General features: G+C 51.9%; 2 protein-coding genes across 2 annotated transcripts in view; both read right to left on the bottom strand.

Annotated features, from left to right (window-relative positions):
* Window positions 1-12,372, bottom strand: part of LOC116758380 (probable inactive 1-aminocyclopropane-1-carboxylate synthase-like protein 2) — a 106,851-nt gene extending 94,479 nt beyond the window's left edge. The window contains 1 exon segment of the mRNA XM_032641188.1: window positions 12,300-12,372. Within this exon segment, the coding sequence (XP_032497079.1) occupies window positions 12,300-12,372 (73 nt within the window).
* Window positions 12,373-12,815: 443 nt separating this feature from the next.
* Window positions 12,816-14,101, bottom strand: C8H11orf96 (chromosome 8 C11orf96 homolog). The gene is made up of 2 exons (XM_032640510.1): window positions 13,399-14,101; window positions 12,816-13,190 (listed from the first exon to the last, which is right to left on the bottom strand). Exon 1 carries the CDS (start codon window positions 13,821-13,823, stop codon window positions 13,452-13,454), a length of 372 nt encoding a protein of 123 aa, XP_032496401.1. The 5' UTR covers window positions 13,824-14,101; the 3' UTR covers window positions 12,816-13,190; window positions 13,399-13,451.
* Between the last annotated feature and the right edge of the window lie 2,517 nt (window positions 14,102-16,618).

Raw genomic sequence — 16,618 nt, 5'->3', positions numbered from 1 at the left:
TATCTGTGTTCCTGCCACCTGCTGCCTGCCCACTAGGTTTCAGTTATGGCAGGGCCCTACTCTTGGTGCCAATTTTGATATTTGTTAGGGTAAGGGTTGTTGACTCTGCATGTGTGTGTGTGTGTGTGTGTGTGTGTGTGTGTGAGAGAGAGAGAGAGAGAGAGAGAGAGAGAGAGAGAGAGAGAGAGAGAGAAAAGAAATGGTGACTTAAAGAACTAAACTTCTTTCTCATGTAGTAGAAGGAGGTAAGCATGCCAGGCTGAGGTTCCTTCCAAATGTCTAGTCCACCATCTCTAGGGCTGTGTCTTCATCAGCATGGCAGAAGCTGCGTCACCACCATATATAGGTTTCAGCTGGCAAGCAGAAGGTAGAAAATGTGGGAGAAGCATATATACAGTCATTAGACCTAGGTGTAGAAATGGCACACAAGTGTCTACCTACATTCTGCTGGACAGAACTTAGTCTCATGGGCATACCTATCTATAAGAAGGTCTGGTAAATGAGGTCTAATCCTGTCCCCAGGTTGTCCCCAGGTAGAATAGGAAAACAGGTTACAGTGAATACCTATTAGTCTGTATCACAGACACAGAACATACTAACATTATAATTTATTGGGAAAATCTGACATATGAAAATTGTAAACACACTGTGTTTTCATGTGACCATGGAGCTTTCATAAGGTCATAGAGAAAATCTCAACAACTTCTCAAAAAGAGAAATAGTATGGAAAACATTATCTGGCCACACTGAAACTAAAGAAAAAGAAATTAATAACTAAATCTGAAAAAATACATATTCTTCTGCTTGGAAAAATTTTAAACTGGTATTTAAACAACTCAGGTCAAAAGGAAATGCAATCTAAAACTGCAGCATTACCATAAAAGAGTGAAAATGAAATATAGTTACAGAAGTAGTTGGAGGAAAGTTCATAGCCTTAAATATCTATATCAATTTTTTTTGAAAAGAGTGGTAAGAAGTAAAGTTAGCTTCCAATTCAGAAAGTTAGACAATAAAGTGAAAACTAAGGAAAGGAAGAACTATAAGAGATAAAAGCAGACATTAATAAAAGTTATAAAATAGAAAATAGTATGTAACTAATATATAAACTCAAAAGCTGGTTCTTTGAAAAAAATCCAATAGCAAAAGGCAGAGGAATGAAAACTATACACAATCTGAAATGATAGGGGGAATTCCACAGAAACGGAAGAGATTAGGAGGCTCACGTGAGATTAATTGGTGCACGTTATGCGAATGAACTTGAAAATATGGATGAAATGGATAATTTCCTCAGTAAAAATAATGTGTCAAAACTGATCCAAAAGAAATAAAAACATTTAAACAGATCATTTCTATCAAGGAAATAGAGAAAAATGTCGAGGGTTATCATTTTCAGGTAGCACCAAAAAAAGAAAAATTCACAGTCCGATATCATTTGTGAAAAACAACTCAAAATACCTAAATAAAATATCTAACAGAATCTAGCTGCATATTAAAAGAGCAGTACACCACGTTGACATAGGAATATTCTCCTGGACTTCAAGTATGGTTTAGCGAATCTATTAGTAAAATTTATTTTAGTAATTGATCTAGGGAGGAAAATAAATCATGGTCATCTCCATAGATGCCAAAAAGACATTTAACATTCACCTCCATTCTTTATAAAAGCATTCAATAAAATAGAGATCATTGGATGTTTGCTTTAAAGTATCCTTTTGGGTGTTTCTTCTAGGATTTATTACATAGGACCAGAGCCATGTCGAGTCTAGGGTGGATTACCCCCGCTACTGAGGCAAGCCCCTTCTGAGTACTCTTCCCAATGCTCGGTGAATTATAAGGTTTTCCAGTCTGGCTGATGGGAACAGGTGTTATTCTCAGTCCTGTGTGAGCACCTGGTAGGGTTTCCTCTAATCCTTTCTGGTTGTTTCTTTCCACAGCCTCGCATGCATTCACTGATCTGTTGAATCCTGGAGGGAGACCCTCTGCAGATGTCTGGAATTCGTTCTTTCTGCAGCTCTCTCCTCTCGGGCACACTGCCCTGCCAACTCTAGACGCCGTGGTCTGCCCAGGCTCTCAGCTTCCTCTTCTCAATTCAGGGAGTGTGCCAGGCTCCATCTGAGCCCCCCTTCCTGAGCCACAGTCTTGAAAGTCTCTCAAGACAGAAATCCAGAGTAATGCAAGGCTCACATGATTTATTTCCTATCTCAAGAATCAGTGTCCTTCACTGCCTGATGCCCAGTGACTTGAAAATTGTGGTTTCATACCCGTATTGTCTGACTTTTGGGGGCTATTCCAGGAAGGAAGGTAAATTCAGTGCCCTTGCTCCATCCTGGCTGAGAGTCTTCCAAAGCTTTTGGTTCCGCTAAGAAGAGGAGTGGAGGCATGTATGTAATTTGCATATCATCTGCATAATATGAAATACACAGAAAGACCCTACACCCCTGTCTCCAAGTCTTTGGTTCTCTCTTCCCAGGTGAGGAGAAACATACAGCAGATCCAGCTGAGAGAAACCAGGGCTCCCCTGCAGTACCTGCAACTGAGTCTTTGTCCTCTGGTCTCATCAAGGATGTGGGATCATTTTACCCACGCTACTGAGCCAAGTCTGTGCTGGTTTTCAATTACCTGAAGACTGTTTGCTTAGACAGTCCATTAGCCAACTGGTGCCTCCACTTCCCTATCTTTGCAAGAAGGCTGATTGAGCAGCATTTTATCCAACCCCATAAAGCATCCTTCCAAAGATACTCTATGCATATACAAACTTCTCCCTAACAGATGCACGGTTCTTCACCGTGCTTCTTTTACATTAAAATGGATCTTACGGACTTTTCCGTATCAGCACATAACTTCTTTATTTTTTGCTACTGCATACTATTCCATTCTTAACAGAGGTATTGTGTGGTAGCCAGGCTCCCAGATGGTTCCTGGTAATCCTTTTTTGCTGGGATTCACACCCTTGTGTAATCTTCTCCCACTGAATCAGGCTGATCATCCACTCTGGGGAAAGCCGGCCACCGTGTCAGGAGGACACTCAAGCTGCCCTCTAGAAAAGACCACATGGAGAGGAGCTGAGGCTTCCAGCCAATGACAGTGCCAGTTTACCAGCCATGTGAGTGTGCCACCTTGGACCCTCCAAGCCTAGTCAAGCCCTCATATGGTTACAGCCCCAGCTAACGTCAGACTGCAGCCTCATAAGTGACTCCAAGTCAGAGCCACCCAGCCAAGGTGCTTGCAAACACTGACCAGAGAACTCATGAGAGATATTAAATAATTATTGTTGTTTTACACCACCAAGTTTTGGGGTAATTAGTTCTATGGTAATACAGATTTTGGTAACTGGAACAAAAACCTAAACAATTTGGAGTAGCTTTGGGGCCAGGTAGTAGATAGAAGCTGGAAGGATCTTAAGGACATTGTTAGTAAAAACTTAAAGACTCTGTTAGGAGAAGCTATATTTCAGAATAGCTATGGACCAGTGCCTTCTGTGTACCTTCTATTTTCCTTCTTTTTGAAAAGAAGGGTCTATATAAGCTATCCTATGCTTATTCTACCACTGTATGTTGGATGTGTGAGGGACAGATAATTTGTCCCTATAGTCTACAGGTCTTCAGATCAAGAAGAACCATAGGTAGGGAGCTGTACCTGAGGAAGTGTACCTGATGAGCCTCACTGAACTTGGATACAATTTAGATGAGAAGATTTCTGGATTTTGAGATGATGCTGTAAGAGGATAAAAGAGAGCTACCAGGTGAAGGCTCTTTGTTTGCCAGCACCATCCTTCATGCTGGGAGGCTGATGTGATGCTGGTACTGTGGCAGCCGTCTTGTAGCCATGAGGGGAAAAGACATTGTCAAAGATGGCAGAGAACATGGTCAGAATCTGGGTCCTTTATTTTTCCCCCTAAGCCTTACTCATCTTTAGTGCCCAGTCCCTGACACCTGGCTTTATTTATTTTCCTGGAAATGGAGAGAGCGGCATAGCCCCTGGTGGCTTTCTGATCCTCAGACCCAGCTTTCACTAAGCTGGGTCTGGTTGTATTTCCTATCCATAAGATTCTCTTTGAATCTGGATCTTTGATGGCTTCACTGAGCGACTCAACCCTCCTTCAGCTGTCTTTTCTTTGAGCAGTAACTATTGCCTTTGTGGTCTGAGCCATGGCCACTCTGTGCTACACTTTTGAAGCCAAATACAACCTAGGTGACTCAGGGCCAGAGTCAGGATTTAAACCCCCACCTCCACCCCAACTCAAGTTGAGAGCTTCCTCCCCATCCTGAACTGTTTTATGAATATATCCGTGTGTGTGTGTGTGTGTGTGTGCATGTGTGTGTCCCCATCAGGCTTCTTTAGGGCCAAGGACTATGCCCCCCACTGGGCTCAGTCCCACACATGGGCTACTCATTGATGGTCTAAAACAGATTCAGCGTACCCAGAAGCTTTCTATGGGATTACATTCTACAGCAGACCAAAGAACAGCTAACCAATAAACCTCAGAACACATATAACAGCCAATAAAATGGGGTTTACGAGGCATGGATCTGGGAGTAATAGGCTCAAGGGGTCTGGCCTTTCCTGGAGCATCTTACACATCTAGGACAACGGGGGCAGGGGTAGCTTTGTCAGACTCCTCCACACAAGATCAGAGGGAAGGTCAGAGGTTTCCTAAAGGCCAACCAACTGGTTCAGAGCAGCTCCTGGTGAGGGCAGGATCAGGGCCGTGGGGCAATGGCGCATTGGCCGGGGTCCCAGCTTGTGGCAGGTTGGCTCTCAGGCTGTTATTTTGAGTTTGGCATGAATTATTCAGCACAGAACAGCCCAGCCTAGAGTTTCTGGGACTCTCCCCAAGGTTGGGAGAGAGGAGTGGGGTGGAGGTGCTGTCGTCTCAGAGGAGACTCTACCTTGTCCCTCTGTGCCCCCGTCTCCCCATCTGTACAGGCTGGCGTTGCAGGTCTGGTCCCTGAGAACACTGCCTGCCCACACGTCCCCCAGGGCCAGGATTCTAAGGCTCTAGGTGCTCCAAGGTGCTTGGGGTCTTCTATAAGCTTCAGCAATTAAAGCTGGGAGGGCTCTCAGGGAAAGAGGGGAAGGGACTTGCTCAAGGCCACAGGACAAGGAGCAGAGCTGGGGCGAGTGTCTCGCGAGTCCAGGTCCTGAGCCGCTTATATCTTCCCCACCCCACCGCTGGAGTACATCTGGGGTGAGAGTCTGATGTCCACACTCCGGTCCGGAGGATGGGACATTTTCCTGGAGGGCCCCTCTGCCCCACTCTGCTGTGGACTGAGGGAAAGGCCTCTGTATTAGTTGGCTGAATACAAGGAGACCCAGCAGGAAGGCAGAGGTTTAAGGAAGACGGGAGCTCATTTCTCTCTCAGAGAATGGCCCATCTTGAGTCGACATTCCACCTCCACAGGCAGCTGCATGTCCTGAGGTCCCCAGCACCGCCCTCATGCTTGGTCAAATGCAGGCCACAGGAATGCCCACACTGGTCCTTGGGGAAGAACACGAGCCACACGCCCGCGGTCTTAAGGCCCAGGCCCAGCGTGACACGGCGACACGCACCGCTCTCTTGCTCATTCCGGAGCACTTCGCACGCGGCCCTGCTCACCGCAAAGGAGGCAGACGGCAGCCTGGCCCTGTGCCGGGGAAGACGCTGAAAACGGATTTCATTGGGCTACTGGCAGTACCCACTGCTCAGCTGGCTACCAGATATCCCTGTGACCCTCCTTCCCACAACAGAACACACTCACATCCTCTCCAAGGACGTGGATCCCAAACTCCATCTGGTTATGCTTCCCGATCAAAGTACAGGATACCTGGGGGAAAGGAAATCCCCCCCTGAGCCCCACACGGCTCCTCCCACTTCAGTGACATAAACTGCAAGACAATTCATCTGCCCTCCCCCACCCCGGCCGCATCCCCCTCCCCAACCCAAATCCGGTGGTGGACAGGGATAGGAAAACCGCAGCACAGACTCGCATGGGGAAAAGGAAGCGAGGAAGGGAAACGTTCAGAAGTCGCTGGTAAAAAAAAAAAAAAAAAAAAAAAAAAAGAAGTCGCTGGTACACAGAGGGAGGCAAATCTCGCTGGCGTGAACGGTGAGGACTTGCTCTGGCAGAGGAAGCTAATCTGGCCAACCTGGTGCTGGAAGACTCTCTTTTCCTCATCATCCTCTGTGGCTACGTCTGAAGCAGGTGTTAAATAGTCTCGCTTCCTTGAAGGTTTCTTTGGGGCTCAAACAATCCTGATCACTGGCCAATTGCGACTTGCCTTGGCTGTTCGTTCAAAAAGCTTCTGGTCAAGGCGCTTCTAGCTGATTCTAGAGCCAAGAGTCATAAGCAAAGACCACTTCTCAGCATAATTCTGAAGACTGTTTTATTTCATTGTTTCCTGCTCTGGCCCAGCCCTCTTGAGACAGGCTGGGACCTGGGGCCCTTTGCTGCGGTGCTTGTACCTGGACAAATGTCTCCTCCAGCAACAAAACACAAAGAAACTATAAGGTAGTGGGCAAATTATGGACAACAAGATACAAAAATGAACAAAAAAACCTAACTGTCACTTCTCTTTTTTTTTTTTCTTTTAAATTAATTAATTTATTATTTATTTTTAGTTGCATTGGGTCTTTGTTGCTGTGCACAGGCTTTCTCTAGTTGCGGCGAGTGAGGGCTCCTCTTCATTGTGGTGCGCGGGCTTCTCATTGCAGTGGCTTCTCTTGCTGTGGAGCACGGGCTCTAGGTGCACGGGCTTCAGCATTTGTGGCACACGGGCTCAGTAGTTGTGGCTCGCAGGCTCTTGGGCTCCAGAGTGCAGGCTCAGTAGTTGTGGTGCACGGGCTTAGTTGCTCCGTGACATGTGGGATCTTCCCGCACCAGGGCTTGAACCCGTGTTCCCTGCATTGGCAGGCAGGTTCTTAACCACTGTGCCACCAGGGAAGCCCCTAACTGCCACTTCTGAGGAGCCAGGAGCAAAAGCAGGGGGTCAGGAGCAAAAGCAGGACACTGTGCATGGCCCCCTGTACACAATACCACCCAAAGGGTGGGCAAAACGCCTAAGACCCTCTGGCCCGACCCCTGGCCACACCCCTACCCTCACCCCATATAAGGAATCAGCTCACCCCGCACAAGGGAACCTGTTACTTGTTCTCCCTCCCCCCTGCTGCAGCAGGGGCCCCAATAAAGCTTTGTCTGAATTTCTTGTCTGGCCTCTGATCAATTTCTATTGATTAAGGAGGCCAAGAACCGTGGTCCGTAACACTCTCACTTTAATTTGGGCTACATGGGGTGGCGGGTGAAGGGGAGGAGAGGGGAATGTGGATTCTCCCACAATAAGTCTGAGTGGGCAGATGAGACGCTTAGTCTAACCTTGCTCCAGGGCTGGATCCCGGGCCGGGCTTCCTGGGTGGCCTTCGAGAAAGGCTCTGGGCCACAACAGATGATTTCTTTCTGTGTGGCTTACCAAGAGGGGCGGCTCTCACCGCTGTGAGGCCCCGTGTTTCTAGATACTCCTTATTCCTTTCCATCATTCGTGTCTTGTAATAATTTGCTAAAAGCCACAGTGAGTAGCCAATGCACACAAATATTCTGTCTCTTTCCAACCACTTCTCCTAGAGCTATGTTCTCGGTTAGTACACGATCAGCCTTCCAAAATGTCATAAACATGGTTTTACCAAATGCTTTTCCAAAGTATAACAAGGGGCTCTAACTTTCCAACCTGCAATGTTTATACGCTCCCCGCTTGCAGCAAAATCACTAAGTCAATGCCTAGTACTGCAGAAGTTTTGTTAGGGCAGTACCCCACTGCCAGCGCTAATATTTCTTTATTCAGGGTAAGGGAAGGCTGGTATAACAAAGAGACCCAATAATGATTTAGTGGCTCAGAGAAGATAGACGTGCATTTCTCTCGTGTGTAACTGTCCAAGTGATCATTCCAGATTGGCAGGCTGTTTGGTTCCACAAGGTCATCCAGGGGCCTGGGGTCCTGTCGTCTTGTTTCTCTGCCATCCCCTAGGCCACTGGCCTTGTCGGCTCGATCACTGGGTTGCAGGCACCTCCATGTTGTCACTTGTGGGTAGGGGACAGAGAGCCCGGTGGGCAGGGCAGCAGAAGGGTACACATTAAGGCCGAGGTCTGGGAGAAACACGCTTGTCTTTCCAATATGTGCCATTGGCAAAAACTGAGCACCTCGATAGACCTAAGTCCAAGAGCGTCTGCGACACAGAGGCTGGTTGTGTGCCCTGGAGGAAGCGGGAAATCAATGTTGGTGAACAATTATCAGTCTCCACTGTGGGCCTGGGAGCTGAATGGGCAGATGGCCATTGTGTGAGTCACGTGGCTGAGAGGACTGTCCACGTGGGAGTCCCTCACCCTCTCACGGCGTATATACACACAGTCTGCAGCGTGCTATTCCCCATCCAGAACCACACGGCCAGCAGACCTCCCAACACATATTTGTTTGGTAAACTTGGCCATGTCCCTACAGTTCTCTCTAAAACGATGCCTGCCATCCCACCCTGTGCCAGTGGGGGCCTGAGGGAGATGCAGGGCTGCGCCACGAAGCTGCCAGGAGATGGAAGGATGTGCAGGCCCGGGTTCTCCGAGAAGCAGACTCCAAGGTGGGATTAAATGTGCAAGGCTTTCACGAGGAGGCATGCTTGTGTGACGTGAGATACAGAGGGAAGCCAGCCAGCAGGCTGCAAAGCAGGAGTGACCCCAGAGAAGGAGAGAGGGAGAAAAGGTGTCTGTGGACAGCGCTGCAATCTGAGAAAGCTTCTGCATTGCCATCGGGAAATCTTTGAGCCAAAGTCCACCAACAAAGAAATCTCGTGTCTTCCAAGAACTGTTCTGCCTTAGAATCCCAGCCATGTACACAGTCGTTGGTGGGGAGCAGCCTGTTGGGGGCACAGGCTCTGCCAAAGAAGGGGATGGATTGCAAAGCCAGAGCTGCTCTGTACTGGTCAGTTACACCCCTGTCACCAGAGGTCTGCAAGGCCCATTCTCATCGCCGCCACAGGGGGTACAGTAAGAAGTTGCGATCATATTCTAGAAAGAGTGTAGGCTTTCAAATAGAAAAGAAAATACATGTGGCAACCCAGCTCACTACTGACTAGCCGTATGCCATTGCACAAGAAACTTAACCCTGCTGACCCTCAGTTTTCTCCTCTGTAAAACGCCTGGGTAAGGTTCTCAGGATGAAATCAGAGTACCCACAGGAGGTGCTCACGAAATGGTGGTCTTTATCCTCCCCCCATCTTGCAGAGCCCGGTGGGCCTAAGAGCTACCCCAAATGTGCTCCCTGACGGAGGACTCCCAAGTCCACAGCTGACCTCGATTCCCTGGGGTCACAGACAGCACCTTCCTCTCACCACCACCCCGCCCCCCACCAAGCAGACCCAGGAGTGGCACACAGCAGACTGCAAAGGACAACCTGGCATTTAAACGAGTCCAAGAAACACCCTGATAAATATCTCCCCCAGGGCCAAAGAGGAATGTTTAGAAGAGGCTGCCGGCCAGGGCTGGGATGGCAACTTGCTACCTCCTCTGAGCTCCAGCTTGTTTGAAAACTCATCACCCAGGCTAGGACTGTGGGCTAAGGCCCAGGTGGGGAAGGGAAGGAAGGAGGCGTCTCCTTGGACAAGCTTGTAAAGCCAGACGGCTGTAAAGCCAGACGGCTGGGCAGGCTTCCACCCACCCCTGGCACACGCCGGCTCTACAGCTCCCAGAGAGGCGCTCTCACCCCGATTTTCTCTCTGCTCCAATGCGCATTCTCCAGAGTACTTTCTACCTCGCCTTCCCTCCCCACTACTTTCTACAGACCCCCTTCTCTCTCTTCCTCTCTCTCTCTCTAAGGGTGGCCCCTACTCTTCTCAGTCTCCTGACATTTTCTGGCTCCCGACTCTGTATTTCACCATCTCTCTCTGTCTCTGAGCTTCCCCGTTTCCCCGAGGGCCTCATTCCTTCCCATCTTTCTGGTTCTCATGCTCTCTTGCTCCCTCAGCTCATGTCTCCCTCTCCTTCCTCCTCTCCCACCATCTGGCCTCCCGGTCCAGCTCAGCCCAGCCCAGCCGCCTCCTTGGAGCCCGTGCTGCCTTGGATTCCCTTCGAGCCACAGGGAGGAGCTGAGTCCCAGAAGTTACACAGGGGCCTCAGAGCAGCCCCTCCTGTCTCCCCTCCTTCTTCCTCTGTGCAGAGCAGAGATGCTCGGAACCAGAGAGTGCCCCCGTGTAGTGCAGGGGCCATAGCACCCCGACCCAGCCTGCTGCCCCCGACACGAAGCATCCCAATCTCTACCCCCAGCCTCTCTCCGTGTCACCACCTCTTCCAAACTTCTTTCCATATTCAATCCTTAGAACTGCCAGTATAGGCAAAAGTAAGAAACTGAAACAAATGGGACATCACTTTTATACCAAAGAGTGGGAAATTAGCTGAATTAAATGCGGAGTATCTATTCAAGAGAAGTTCATAAAAATCATGATACAGATCGATACATACTGATGTTAAATAGAAACCCAAGTAAGAAAAAAAAGCACCCTAAATAGTATTTAGAGCATAAACCCATTTTGTAAAAAAAATATATATGTGGATATATATATATATATATATCCACATATATACACACATATATATACATGCACACAAAATACAGGCATAACCTCCAAAATGTTGACATATTTATCTCGGGGGTGGTAGGAGTATGACTGACTTGTTTTTAATACAATGAACAAATAGTTCTTGGGCAACAAAACATTAATTTAAAAACAAATCAGGAAGTAGGCAAGAGGAGCATCAATCTTCCTCACTGCCCCCTTACCCACTTTAACCCAACAAACTTTTCGGAAGCACCGACTGGGTGCTGGGCCCTGCCAGCAGCCGAGCAGGAATTGGAGCGATCGAATGTGGTCCCCTACAATCTCCCCAGACTTTGGCCAGGATGACTCAAGGAGACCCTTCAGGGAGGCCTTTAGCTGGGGTATGGACTGAAGATGGGGGACTGGAGAAGGAGGCTCTCCAGCAGGGCGAAGGGTATTGGCAGGGCCGTGGTGCCCAGAGGAGGACGCCTAGCCAGGATGTCAGTCTGGAAGGGTGAACCCACAGGAAGGCTTGCAGCACCTGCCTCTTGAAGAGTAGAAACAGGAGCTACCGCCCAAGATGTAAGATAAAATGGGGGTGAGGGGGGTCAGGATGAGGGAAGAGAATGGGGAGGGGGCTCGGGGAGGGAGTTGTGAGCTTGGGCCACCCTCCTCCCACCCCAAGGGGCTCAAACCAGCCTCGCCACGGCCACTACAGAGATGGGAATCAAAACACGGACCCACGGCTGCCTCACCACGCCGATGCCTTTGCAGTCAAGTGCCTTGGACACGTGCCCTCACAGAGGAACTGGCTGTTGCTGGGGACTGAAACGGCCCGTGTATTCCCAGGGGCGAGGACAGCACCAAAGGCTACAGTCCCCAAGGCCCTGAGCCCGGCCGCCTTCTGTGTGAGCCAGAGGGGAGGACATTCTTTTACACCCTGTGTGTTCTATTTTTGTTTCTTTGTTTTCTTTCCTCTGCCTTCTCGTTTTCTACAGAGCCCAGGGCGACAAGACGTGCAGGGTGAAGAGTAAAAGGCAGCTCAGATGTCCCGCAGGGCTGGGCTGAGCTGAGCGCCAGGCCCCTACCACCAGGGGGCATCCATCCTCTCCGCGTCTCTCTAAACTGCTCAGCGGAAAGCCTGGCCCCGGTGGCTCAAGTCTGGAGTGTTCTTGGAGGGGTGGGCTGGGAGGGGGCCCCCAAGTGTGAGGACCTGCCCTCCTCAACCGAATGTGGTTTATTACCCCCATTACCACAACGGGCCGGAGGAGCCTCTTACGCTGCTAACCCAGAGGATTCAGGGCGTAGACAGGGATGCAGACAGCTGCTGGAAAGCACTGGAAAGACAGAGTCCTGTGACTCAAGGAGCACTGGACGCGGAGTCAGGAAAGCACGCTGCACAGCCCCTGCTCTTCATGTGACCTTTCCCTCTCTGCTAGGTTTGTTTTCTCATCTGTAAGCAAAGGCGTGTGTGTGTGTGTGTGTGTGTGTATGTGTGTGTGTGTGTGTGTGTGTGTGTGTGTGTGTGTGTGTGTGTGTGTGTGTGTGTGTGTGGTGCGGGGGACTCCGTGGTACCCAAGCGCCCTTCAAGCTCTGACCAAAGACAGATTCCTTGAGGAACCTTGAAGAGGGCAAAGGGAAGAGCTGGAGAAAAGGACCAAAGAACCGAAACAGCCGCCGTTTGCTCCCCCAGCGCAGGAGCGCCTGGCATCACGCTGAGTCAGCGCGGGGGCAGCGGGGCCCTCACCCGCAGGCGACTTTGAGGGGGTACCCACACTCTCGCCAGCTCCCAGCCCTGCTTCGGACCCCACCACCCACATATCCCCGACTGGGTCTCCTATCGCTGGCTCAGGCATCTCCCCACCCGTCGCCTGGAAAGGGCTCGGAGTGAGTGGGGTCTTCTGTGGTGGGTACCGGGCGATGGCCCTGACCCGGGTCTCCCTGAGAGGTCAGCTGCGCCAGGCAGGCGCTCTCCATCCTCACAGCACCAACCTTCGCCTCCCTAGCTGCTCCACCCCACCCTGGACACCGGCGATGGGGAACAGACCCGGGAGGCAGGAGAGCTCTGGGCCGGGTGGATCCACCGGGGAGGCGGATAATGCACCCGGGCACCGGGGACGCGACGTCGTTCCGGTGACCGAAGCTTGTGGATTTGCCTCCACCCGGGGATTCCCGGCCCCCGTTCCAGCGAATCCTCCCCACTTCTCCCCCAGTCTTGGGAGCCTGGGCCCTCAAGGTTCAAGAAGTCAAGAGCCTTGAGAAATGCACTGTGCAAATATATTGACTTTATTTGTCTCCGTTCGGGAGTCTCACAGACATATCCAGGTAAAAAGATCGTTAAATAAACGCCGTCAGCCATCGCAATGCAAAAATAAATATCAATCCTCCGGCCACAGCAGCAGCTGCGCTGCACCCCAAGTCCCATCGGCCGCGCCTAACAATTATAAAAGTGTTCAGCGAGAGTGTGTGGGAGTGAGTGTGAACGGGTGTGCGCTGGGGGGCACGGTGGAGCCATGTGCAAAATCGGAGTTGCAAACCATCGGACAAGGGCGTGGAGCGGCTCTCCGGGAAGCTCTGGTGACCCGGGGCGACTCGGCGAGGGTGCGCCTCCCCGCACACACTCACAGCAGAGTTCGTACTGGGAAGAGTTAAAAAATAAACATTTACAAGGGCAGAGAAAGCGGGCCCCATCCCTGGCGCCCCGGCGCGCGCTCCCGCCCAGGGCGAGCGCAGCTCGGGGAGCCCCGACCAGTTCGTAGCCGGGTGAGGGTGCAAGCGCTCGAGGGGCGGCGGTCCCCGGTTCTCGGGGGGACCCCGGGGGGCGGGGCCCCTAGAGGTTCGCACACCTGTCCCCGGCGGGCCGCCGAGGCGCGCGAGTCCCGGCTGCGGGCGGCGCCCCTCACAGGGCCGAGTCGGAGTCGCTGGAGTCCAGGCTGTTCCTCAGTTTGCAGCTGCCGAGCTGCTCCCTCTGCAGCGACAGGCTCTGCGTGCTGCGGCGCAGGCACTCCAGGCTCTGCAGGAACGACTTCTTGGCCTTCTCTTCCTCCATGGGGGACACGCCCTCTTCCTCCACCTCCTGGATCTCGTCGAAGGTCACCGGCTGCGTCTTGAAGCGGGACTGGCGCGGCCGCCGCAGCCGGCCCTTGCCCTTGGACAGCTTGGCGGGCCGCACGGGCTGTGGGAACTCGTCGGCCAGGCACACGAAGTGCGGCATCACTGCCTGGTAGCTGGAGCAGATGCCCATCAGCTCGCCGGGCTTGGCGGCCGCCATGGCGCTGCCGGCGTCTTCGGGGCCGGGCGGCGGGGCGGCGGGGCTCTCCGGGGGCGGCCGCTGCGCCGGGGCCCCCCGGGAGGCAGCAGCCTGGGGCTCGCCGGGCGGGGGATCCAAATCTGCTGCGGGGTGGCGGCGGCCCTCGCGGGCCCGGGTCGGCGCTCCTCGGGAGGGCAGGTGGACCCGTCGAGGGGCGCGGGGCTACGGGGTCGCTGCTCCGCTGCGCTCTGAGGCGCTCGCCGCCGCTGCTGTCGCCGTCTGCCCCGCGGCGGTCCGGCTCGCCGCTTATATAGCCGGCTCCTGCCCCCACGGCTGCGAGGTCGGATGACAGCGAATGCCTTTTAAAGCGTGCGCGCCCCGCGCCCTTCCGCCTGACGTCGCCCCGCCACTCTGGGAAAGTCGCGGCTCTTTCCCCAGCGCCGCCCGCCAGCCCGGCTCCGGAAGGCAGGCCCCGCCCGCGGGGGTTCCGGGAGCATCCGAGGCTCCGGAGAACGCTGCGGAACAGGGCCGCAGGGTGGCCCCGGAGCACGGGTCCTGCCCGCCCTCGGATCCCCAAGTCTGGACCAACCGCGGCGGCCGCGGGGGCGCACGTCCGCCTCTCCAGCCTCCTAATCCCAGAGGCGCACAATTCAGGCGCTTGGTTATTTGGCCGCGCGGGTTCTGCGCTGAGCGCGTGAGGCGGGGGCAGCCCCCAGTCTCCTTGCTGCAGGGAGAGCCAGGCCACCCGGGCTCCCCAAAACTGAGTTCCGAGGAAGGACTGGATGTCCTCTTTGGATCCATGCCACCTCCCTCCCCAAACACACACACACACACACGCGGGCACGAATACAAACACACCCGATTTTTCCAGTCCACTTCTCTTCCCTGTCTTCTCTATGTTTGTCTCCTCACTACCCGCACCCCCCAAGTCCCTCGCGCACCCCCATTCGTGCTCAGAAAAATGACACTTAGATATGGCACTAACAACAACAGTAATGATAACTAACCATCTGGAGAGCTTTACTCCAAGCTAGGCAGTGAGCTGTGTTTTACATATATTATCCTACTTCATCTTCCTAACAGCCCTGTGAGGTAATTCGTATTTTCCCAGTTTTACATATGAGAAAGTGGAGGCACAGAGAAGATAAGTAATTAGCCCATTAGAGACTGCTGGGGAAAAGTGGGCTCCACTCCAGAGTCCATGCTCTCATAGTCCCCTGTTAGGGCTTGATACCTACCAATGCCCCCATGGCTGGCTTCCAAGAGCAGGTCCCCTGCCCCGGGGTTCCCAGACTCCCAAGAGGAAACTGTGAGCATTGCTCTGACACACGGCCCTAGGGTGCCGGCAGCCAGCTCACAGGGCTGCTGAGAAAGGAGGGAATCCATGGAATTTGGCCTCCATTCCTTCCATAGGCATTCAACAAAGATTTATTGAGAACCTACTGTGTACCAGCTCAGGAAAGTCCCTGCGCTCATGAAAGTGACAGTCTAGGTAAGGGGGCGGGACAGACAATAAACACCTAAACAAGAAATGTACTGTGGGTGGTGTGATAGCGATGCAGGTGGAGAGGTGGAGGGGGTGGGCGAGGGAGCAAGGAAAGGCTCCCCAGAGTGGGTGATAGTTAAGGTGCCCCCCGAAGGACAACTGTAGCACCACCAAGTGTTTAATAGATGCCACGCTCTGAGCACTTTTTATGCATTAACTCATTTAATGTGTTCACTATTTTATTTAATCCTCTTAGCAGCCCTGGATAACAAGTACTTTTACTGTCCCCATTTACAGATAGGAAAACCAAGGCACAGAGAAGCTAAGCACCTTTCCCCAAGGTCACACAGCTAGTAAGCAGCAGAACTGAGATTCAAACCCAGGCGACTTAGCTCCTAAGCCCTCTCGCTTACACACTACACTGAAGCTGTCTGCCCCGTGGAGGACAAAGAAGGAACCGGTGTGTGACCAGTGCGGGGAGAATGTTTAGGGCTGAGGGAATGCGGTGAGGCAGGAAGGAGCTTGGCTTCTTCCAGGAACAGCAAGAAGACCCATGTGGCTAAAGTAGAGGGGGCAAGGGGCATGAGAAGTAAGGACACTCACGGAAGGCCTTGAGGGCCATGTTAAGGAGTTAGCATTTTCTTTTTAAAAAAATTATTTATTTATTTTAATCTTTATTGGAAGATAGTTGATTTACAATGCTGTGTTAGTTTCGGCTGTATAGCAAAGTGAATCAGTGATATATCAACATATATCCACTCTTTTTTAGATTCTTTTCCCATATAGGTCACTACAGAGTACTGAGTAGAGTTCCCGGTGCTTTACAGGAGGTCCTTATTAGTTATCTATTTCATATATAGTAGTGTGTATATGTCAGGAGATTGCATTTTGTCCTAAGGGCTATGGAAAGGCACTGGAGCGTTCTGAGCAGGGGAGCTCCGTTCTACGTTTTTAGAAGCCCACTCTGGCTGCCGTGTGAAGAGTAACTGGAAAGGCTAGGGGAAGAAGCAGGGATCCCACATACAAGATCGTTACATGACCCACAGATGTAAGACACTGAAGACCTGGATGAGAGTGAAGAAAACGGAGCTGTAGGGAAGTGGTCAGATTTGGGATTTGTCTGTGGATAGAACTGAGAGAACTTGCTGATGGACTGGACGGCTGGAGGAGGTGTTGAGGGGAGGGGGGTGGAAATCAAGGCTGACATCTTTGTATTTGGCCTCAACAAATGTTAGACGGTGGTGCCACTGATACAGGGGAGGGGTGTGGGGAAGAGAAGGTTGGGGAGGGGAGGGCCATTGTGGGGTTGCGGTCTGCAGGTTACCCATCA

The sequence above is a fragment of the Phocoena sinus genome, chromosome 8 (assembly GCF_008692025.1).
Source record: "Phocoena sinus isolate mPhoSin1 chromosome 8, mPhoSin1.pri, whole genome shotgun sequence".
In the NCBI taxonomy this organism is placed as follows: Eukaryota; Metazoa; Chordata; class Mammalia; order Artiodactyla; family Phocoenidae; genus Phocoena; species Phocoena sinus.
This window is presented reverse-complemented; position numbering and strand designations above follow the sequence as displayed.